Source organism: Salvelinus namaycush, unplaced genomic scaffold, assembly GCF_016432855.1.
Source record: "Salvelinus namaycush isolate Seneca unplaced genomic scaffold, SaNama_1.0 Scaffold514, whole genome shotgun sequence".
NCBI classification, from domain to species: Eukaryota; Metazoa; Chordata; class Actinopteri; order Salmoniformes; family Salmonidae; genus Salvelinus; species Salvelinus namaycush.
Genome location: NW_024061214.1, coordinates 1,079 through 9,730, shown reverse-complemented (window position 1 = coordinate 9,730; position 8,652 = coordinate 1,079). Strand labels below are relative to the sequence as shown.

The 8,652-nt window shown below is 48.6% G+C and overlaps 1 protein-coding gene across 1 annotated transcript; it reads right to left on the bottom strand.

Moving 5' to 3' along the window:
• Positions 1-3,741: 3,741 nt before the first annotated feature.
• LOC120041709 (cAMP-specific 3',5'-cyclic phosphodiesterase 4B-like) lies at positions 3,742-7,612 on the bottom strand (the record flags this gene model as incomplete). Its single annotated transcript, XM_038986578.1, has 4 exons — positions 3,742-3,762; positions 5,453-5,614; positions 5,851-6,027; positions 7,430-7,612. Coding segments are annotated over 4 exons (543 nt in total), but the record flags the coding sequence as incomplete, so codon positions are not given.
• Positions 7,613-8,652: the final 1,040 nt, after the last annotated feature.

The following is an 8,652-nucleotide window of genomic DNA, read 5'->3' as shown; positions in this document are numbered from 1 at the left end:
CCACGGAGATTTTTTCATCCAATCAATTCATCCCTGACTGTATTTACCAATGGGCTCTCCTTCCTCCCAAAGTGTTGCGCTTGTTCATTTCCCTTCACTGATTTGAAAGGAAATGACATGCCTCCACCAATACAATGCTTTGAGATTTTGGTGGGAAGTAGTGAACGAGTGTATGAGTGTACACTTAATATTGGTACACACCCCAGGAAGATCTGATCACAGTCAGTTATTTTATCTACGTTTACATTTGACTCATTTAGCAGACATATTTATTGTTAAATATTGTATGCAGATATGCAGCAGGGTCCGTCTGATAAAGTGCCAAATACAGATTTACAAAACAACAACAGAGATGGTGGAAGACCCTGGCTGCGTCCCAAATTACTCCCTATTCTCTATGCTCTGTAGTGCACTACTTTGGACCATATATAGGAAATCGGATGCCATTTGGGATGCAGTCACTCTCTCCCCCAACCCTGGTCCCAACCCAGCCCCAACCCTGGTCCCACAGTGCATTGCTTTAGAGGAAAGTGGCCGACGTTAAACTGATCTTTGATTAGTGTCCACGGGCAACTTCCAACTTGAGCCCAGGGTAAAGGATGGACTATGACCTCAGGGTAAAGGATGGACCATGACCTCAGGGTAAAGGATGGGCTATGACCTCAGGGTAAAGGATGGGCTATGACCTCAGGGTAAAGGATGGACCATGACCTCAGGGTAAAGGATGGGCTATGACCTCAGGGTAAAGGATGGGCTATGACCTCAGGGTAAAGGATGGGCTATGACCTCAGGGTAAAGGATGGACAATGACCTCAGGGTAAAGGATGGACCATGACCTCAGGGTAAAGGATGGACTATGACCTCAGGGTAAAGGATGGGCTATGACCTCAGGGTAAAGGATGGGCTATGACCTCAGGGTAAAGGATGGGTTATGACCTCAGGGTAAAGGATGGGCTATGACCTCAGGGTAAAGGATGGACCATGACCTCAGGGTAAAGGATGGGCTATGACCTCAGGGTAAAGGATGGGCTATGACCTCAGGGTAAAGGATGGGCTATGACCTCAGGGTAAAGGATGGACCATGACCTCAGGGTAAAGGATGGGCTATGACCTCAGGGTAAAGGATGGACCATGACCTCAGGGTAAAGGATGGGCTATGACCTCAGGGTAAAGGATGGACCATGACCTCAGGGTAAAGGATGGGCTATGACCTCAGGGTAAAGGATGGGCTATGACCTCAGGGTAAGGATGGGCTATGACCTCAGGGTAAAGGATGGGCTATGACCTCAGGGTAAAGGATGGACCATGACCTCAGGGTAAAGGATGGGCTATGACCTCAGGGTAAAGGATGGGCTATGACCTCAGGGTAAAGGATGGACTATGACCTCAGGGTAAAGGATGGGCTATGACCTCAGGGTAAAGGATGGGCTATGACCTCAGGGTAAAGGATGGGCTATGACCTCAGGGTAAAGGATGGGCTATGACCTCAGGGTAAAGGATGGGCTATGACCTCAGGGTAAAGGATGGACCATGACCTCAGGGTAAAGGATGGACTATGACCTCAGGGTAAAGGATGGACTATGACCTCAGGGTAAAGGATGGGCTATGACCTCAGGGTAAAGGATGGACCATGACCTCAGGGTAAAGGATGGGCTATGACCTCAGGGTAAAGGATGGACTATGACCTCAGGGTAAAGGATGGACCATGACCTCAGGGTAAAGGATGGGCTATGACCTCAGGGTAAAGGATGGGCTATGACCTCAGGGTAAAGGATGGGCTATGACCTCAGGGTAAAGGATGGACTATGACCTCAGGGTAAAGGATGGACCATGACCTCAGGGTAAAGGATGGACTATGACCTCAGGGTAAAGGATGGACTATGACCTCAGGGTAAAAGATGGGCTATGACCTCAGGGTAAAGGATGGGCTATGACCTCAGGGTAAAGGATGGGCTATGACCTCAGGGTAAATGATGGACCATGACCTCAGTGTAAAGGATGGACCATGACCTCAGGGTAAAGGATGGGCTATGACCTCAGGGTAAATGATGGACCATGACCTCAGGGTAAAGGATGGGCTATGACCTCAGGGTAAAGGATGGGCTATGACCTCAGGGTAAAGGATGGGCTATGACCTCAGGGTAAAGGATGGGCTATGACCTCAGGGTAAAGGATGGGCTATGACCTCAGGGGTAAAGGATGGACTATGACCTCAGGGTAAAGGATGGACCATGACCTCAGGGTAAAGGATGGACTATGACCTCAGGGTAAAGGATGGGCTATGACCTCAGGGTAAAGGATGGGCTATGACCTCAGGGTACAGAATGTTCCTCTATTTTTGCATTTATTTTTTTCAATTCTGACAAAAATGGAAGAAATAAAGTCCAGTTGAATCCAGTCTTGTGTTACAAATGTCTCTTAGATATGAAGTATACATACACCAACACCTGTATTTCCATGTCTGAGTCTCAAATGGCACCCTATTCCCTATGTAGTGCACTACTTTTGACCAGGGCCCTTTTGGGAGACAGCCTATAAGTCGCATCAAGATAGATAGAGTACTCTCTATCTATTTTAGTGTGCCCAAAAGCCTGTTTTAACATGGGCAGTAACATTGAGGACTTTCACCATTTTGAAGTAGTCAACTGGGAGGGACTTCCTGTGGGTTAAGGAAGAATCACATAATTCCATCGAGGTCATCAGCCAATGAATTATACTGGTGAGCAAACATTCCATAACTGCAGGCCAACCGTGACTTTAAACCTGTTTAAATAACACACTCCAGGGGGCAGTACGTACCCTTTCAGTTTGTTTTCCAACTCATACAAGTAGTAAAAGAAGAAAATGAACTACTTCAAAATGGAGATGGCCACAGTGGTGGTGCCTGTGCGCTCACAGACGCCATAATGGGACAGATACAATGTTGTGATCTCTTAATAACATCTCTATGATGGCAGGAATCAATGTGACCTTTGACCTCTATATTGGGTTATTTTCTTTCTTTGATGCTCAAGACTGTGGATCCAAATAAATTATTCAAAGTGTTCCAGTGTGTTCTTGCTCCAGAATCCCCTAGGTACAGATCTAGGATCAGCTCCCCCTCCCCCAATCCTAACATTAACCATTAGTGGGGGACAATGTTAAACTGACCCAAGATCAGTGTCTAGGGGCAACTTCACCCTTCTCCATGTTTAATAGTCCAATGGAGTCCCGAAAGAGCATTGTTTATTGTTTTGCATGTGCTGGCCGGTGGGTGACTGTGTGTTACACAGTGTGTGTTACAGTCTTAATAGTCCGTATTGCTACAAAAGAGCTGTTAAAAGAAGGTTCCCCCTGGTGGCAGTGGTCCATGTACAAAGGCTATAGATCATGAAGACTGAACGTCTGCATTCCAAATGGCAACCTATTCCCTATGTAGGTGCACTACTTTTGACCAGAGCCCTTTGTGCAGTATATAGGGAATAGGTTGTCATTTGGGACACAGCCCATGGCCTTGGTTGGGCGAGGCAGACACTGCCTCAGGTGTCAGGGCAGGTGACATCACTTTGTTCCACGGTGGGATAATGTTTACTAGCTAGCTACCTCACACCTGCAACACAAACCTCTGTTTGTCCCACAGTTCAGCCTGGTGCCCTGCTCTGTAGTACAGTACTGTTGTACAGTAACCGCCCTGCTCAGTAACAGGTAGAGCCTCTGCCAAGGGGTCCAGGTCTTAATGGCCCAGGAGGTAGTGCTCTTAGCTTACCCTGTAAACACAGAGAACTGGAGGTGGAAGTGGAGTCGTTGTCATTATGAGTCCTTTCTAGTCCACCTCTTCCTCCATCTCTGTCCATCCAGACCTCCACTGGGTCTATAGTCCACCTCTTCCTCCATCTCTCCTCCTCTTCCTCATCTCTCCTCCTCTTCTTCATCTCTCCTCCATCACTCCTCCATTGGGTCTGATTTAGCTTCTCTTGTCTTTTATCTATTCTTTTTTTAATCTCATTTCCAATTAACTTTCCTCTTTCTCACCTTCCTCCTTTTCCTCTCATTCTCCTCCTTCTTTCTTCCCCACCTCCTCCTCCTCCTCCTCCTCCTCCTCCTCCTCCTCCTCCTCCTCCTCTTCTTTCTCCCCCTCCTCTCCTTCTTTCTCCTCATCCTCCTCTTCTTTCTCCCCCTCCTCTCCTTCTTTCTCCTCATCCTCCTCTTCTTTCTCCCCCTCCTCTCCTTCTTTCTCCCCCTCCTCTCCTTCTTTCTCCCCCTCCTCTCCTTCTTTCTCCTCCTTTTCCTCTCCTTCTGCCTCCCCCTGTTCCTCTCCTTCTTCCTCCTCCTCCTCCTCTTCTTCACCTTCCTCCTCCCGTTTCTCCTCTCCTCTTCCTTCCTCCTCCCTCTCTTCTCCTTCCTCCTGCTCCTCCCCAACACAGTCTCGTTCTCCATTTTGGTTCTCCACATCTCCATTTTCTTTGACATCCTCCTCTCCTCTATCTTCTTCCTCCACTTCTTCAACATGGTTCTCCTCCTCCTCCTCTTCAACATGGTTCTCCTCCTCTTCCTCTTCAACATGGTTCTCCTCCTCCTCCTCTTCAACATGGTTCTCCTCCTCCTCCTCTTCAACATGGTTCTCCTTCTCCTCCTCTTCAACATGGTTTTCCTCCTTCTCCTCTTCAACATGGTCCTCCTCTTCAACATGGTTTTCCTCCTTCTCCTCTTCAACATGGATCTCCTCCTCCACTTCTTCAACAAGGTTCGCCTCCTCCTCCTCTTCAACATGGTTCTCCTCCTCCACTTCTTCAACATGGACCTCCTCCTCCTCCTCTTCAAAATGTTCCTCCATCTCCTCCTCTTCAACATGGTTCTCCTCCTCTTCCTCTTCAACATGGTTCTCCTCCTCCTCCTCTTCAACATGGTTCTCCTCCTCCTCCTCTTCAACATGGTTCTCCTCCTCCTCCTCTTCAACATGGTTTTCCTCCTTCTCCTCTTCAACATGGTCCTCCTCTTCAACATGGTTTTCCTCCTTCTCCTCTTCAACATGGTCCTCCTCTTCAACATGGTTCTCCTCCTCCTCTTCTTCAACATGGTTCTCCTCCTCCTCCTCTTCAACATGGTTCTCCTCCTCCACTTCTTCAACATGGACCTCCTCCTCCTCCTCTTCAAAATGTTCCTCCATCTTCTCCTCTTCAACATGGTTCTCCTCCTCTTCCTCTTCAACATGGTTCTCCGCCTCCTCCTCTTCAACATGGTTCTCCTCCTCCACTTCTTCAACATGGACCTCCTCCTCCTCCTCTTCAAAATGTTCCTCCATCTTCTCCTCTTCAACATGGCCCTTCTCCTCCACCTCTTCAACATGGTTCTCCTCCTCCTCCTCTTCAACATGGTTCTCCTCCTTCTCCTCTTCAACATGGTCCTTCTCCTCTTCAACATGGTTCTCCTCCTCCTCCTCTTCAACATGGTTCTCCTCCTTCTCCTCTTCAACATGGTCCTTCTCCTCTTCAACATGGTTCTCCTCCACCTCTTCAACATGGTCCTCCTTTGAATGGTCCTGGTTTCCGTTCTCCTGTCTGACCATGTGGTTGGACCCGTTGGGTTGTTGTATGTGGTTGTGGTTGAGCTCCACATCTTCCAGTGCCAGCTCAAACTGGGAGAATACAGAGAAGACAGTAGATTGATAGTTAGTTAACATGTCAAAGTCATTGATAAAGAGAAGACAGTAGATTGATAGGTAGTTATATAGATAGTCATTGATACAGAGAAGACAGTAGATTGATAGTTAGTTATATAGATAGTCATTGATAAAGAGCACCACCAACTGGTTTTCTACAGTAATAGTTCATTAATAGATCATCCTTTGCGTGCGTATGTGTGTGTGTGTACCTGGAAGCGGTCTGTGAGCAGGTGTTTGTCGTAGGGCGGAGAGGGGCTCTGAGGCATGGTGGACTGGTACCAGTCTCTGTTCTCCTCCAACGTGTCCAGCAGGTCCTGGGCATCAGGGTGGACCAGGTCACCCCACGTCTCCCACAGAGGGTGGACTATGTAGTCTATGAAACCCACCTGGAGTCAGAGAGAGGGAGGGAGAGATAAAGGGTGGGAGGGAGAAAGGGAGGGAGAGGGAGGGAGGGAGAGAAATGGAGAGTGGGAGGGAGAAAGGGAGAGAGAGAAAGAGAGGGGGAGAAAGGGAGAGAGAGAGGGAGAAAGGGAGGGAGAAAGGGAGAGTGGAAGGGAGAAAGGGAGAGAGAGTGAGAAAGGGAGAGAGAGAGAGAGAGAGGGGGAGAGAGCGAGCGAGAGAGAGGGAGAGGGAAAGAGAGATGGAGAAAGGGAGAGAGGGAGGGAGAGAAAGGGAGAGTGGGAGTGAGAAAGGGAGAGAGAGAGAGAAAGAGAGAGATGGAGAGAGAGGAGAGAGAGAGGGAGAAAGGGATAGAGGGAGGGAGAGAGAGGGAGAGAGAGAGAGAGAGGAGAGAGAAAGGGAGAGAGGGAGGGAGAGAGAGAGAGAGAGAGGGAGAGAGAGAGAGGCACACCAACAGATTTTTCACCTTGTCTGCTTGAAGATTTGAACTAGTGACCTTTTGGTTATTGGCCCAATGCTCTAACTGCCTAACTGTCTAACTGTCTAACTGTCTAACTGCCTAACTGTCTAACTGCCTAACTGTCTAACTGCCTAACTGTCTAACTGCCTAACTGCCTAACTGTCTAACTGCCTAACTGCCTAACTGTCTAACTGTCTAACTGCCTAACTGCCTAACTGTCTAACTGCCTAACTGTCTAACTGCCTAACTGTCTAACTGCCTAACTGCCTAACTGTCTAACTGTCTAACTGCCTAACTGTCTAACTGTCTAACTGCCTAACTGCCTAACTGTCTAACTGCCTAACTGCCTAACTGTCTAACTGCCTAACTGTCTAACTGTCTAACTGCCTAACTGTCTAACTGTCTAACTGCCTAACTGCCTAACTGCCTAACTGCCTAACTGTCTAACTGCCTAACTGTCTAACTGTCTAACTGCCTAACTGCCTAACTGCCTAACTGTCTAACTGCCTAACTGTCTAACTGTCTAACTGCCTAACTGTCTAACTGCCTAACTGTCTAACTGCCTAACTGTCTAACTGCCTAACTGCCTAACTGTCTAACTGCCTAACTGCCTAACTGTCTAACTGTCTAACTGTTTAACTGTCTGTCTAACTGCCTAACTGCCTAACTGTCTAACTGCCTAACTGCCTAACTGTCTAACTGCCTAACTGTCTAACTGTCTAACTGCCTAACTGTCTAACTGCCTAACTGCCTAACTGTCTAACTGTCTAACTGTCTAACTGCCTAACTGTCTAACTGTTGCCCTGATCAGTGCTTTTTAAGAGAAAGAAGGAGATTGTGTTTGAAAGTGTGTATTCTGTGTGTGTGTGTGTGCGTGCGTGTGTGCGTGCGTGCGTGTGTGTGTGTGTGTGTGTGTGTGTGTGAGAGACCTGGCTCTTCTCCACCGAGGCAGTGTGTTTGTCACACATGGGGCTGATCTCCAAGCCCTTGTCTCTCTCCTTGTCTCCCTGTCTGGAGAACTCCTCCATGATGCGTTCAGTCCACTGGCGATACACACCCAGTGGCTTGGTGGGGTTGCTGAGGTCTGCGCAGTGAACCATGTTCCTCAGGACCTACAGAGAGGAAGGAGACACCCCCCAGTGTTAAACATGTTGACGCTGTTTTAGATAGAGACACTGTCCTGGGTCTGAAGGGGATTTAACACACAGCAGCCATGCTGCACTGTCCTGTGTCTGAAGGGATTTAACACACAGCAGCCATGCTGCACTGTCCTGTGTCTAAAGGGGATTTAACACACAGCAGCCATGCTGCACTGTCCTGTGTCTGAGGGGATTTAACACACAGCAGCCAGGCTGCACTGTCCTGTGTCTGAAGGGGACTTAACACACAGCAGCCAGGCTGCACTGTCCTGTGTCTGAAGGGATTTAACACACAGCAGCCAGGCTGCACTGTCCTGTGTCTAAAGGGGATTTAACACACAGCATCCATGCTGCACTGTCCTGTGTCTGAAGGGGATTTAACACACAGCAGCCATGCTGCACTGTCCTGTGTCTGAGGGGATTTAACACACAGCAGCCATGCTGCACTGTCCTGTGTCTGAAGGGGATTTAACACACAGCAGCCATGCTGCACTGTCCTGTGTCTGAAGGGGATTTAACACACAGCAGCCATGCTGCACTGTCCTGTGTCTGAGGGGATTTAACACACAGCAGCCAGGCTGCACTGTCCTGTGTCTGAAGGGATTTAACACACAGCAGCCATGCTGCACTGTCCTGTGTCTGAAGGGATTTAACACACAGCAGCCATGCTGCACTGTCCTGTGTCTAAAGGGGATTTAACACACAGCAGCCATGCTGCACTGTCCTGTGTCTAAAGGGGATTCAACACACAGCAGTCATGCTGCACTGTCCTGTGTCTGAGGGGATTTAACACACAGCAGCCATGCTGCACTATCCTGTGTCTGACGGGATTTAACACACAGCAGCCATGCTGCACTGTCCTGTGTCTGAAGGGGATTTAACACACAGCAGCCATGCTGCACTGTCCTGTGTCTGAAGGGGATTTAACACACAGCAGCCAGGCTGCACTGTCCTGGGTATAAAAGGGATTTAACACACAGCAGTCATGCTGCACTGTCCTGTGTCTGAGAGGA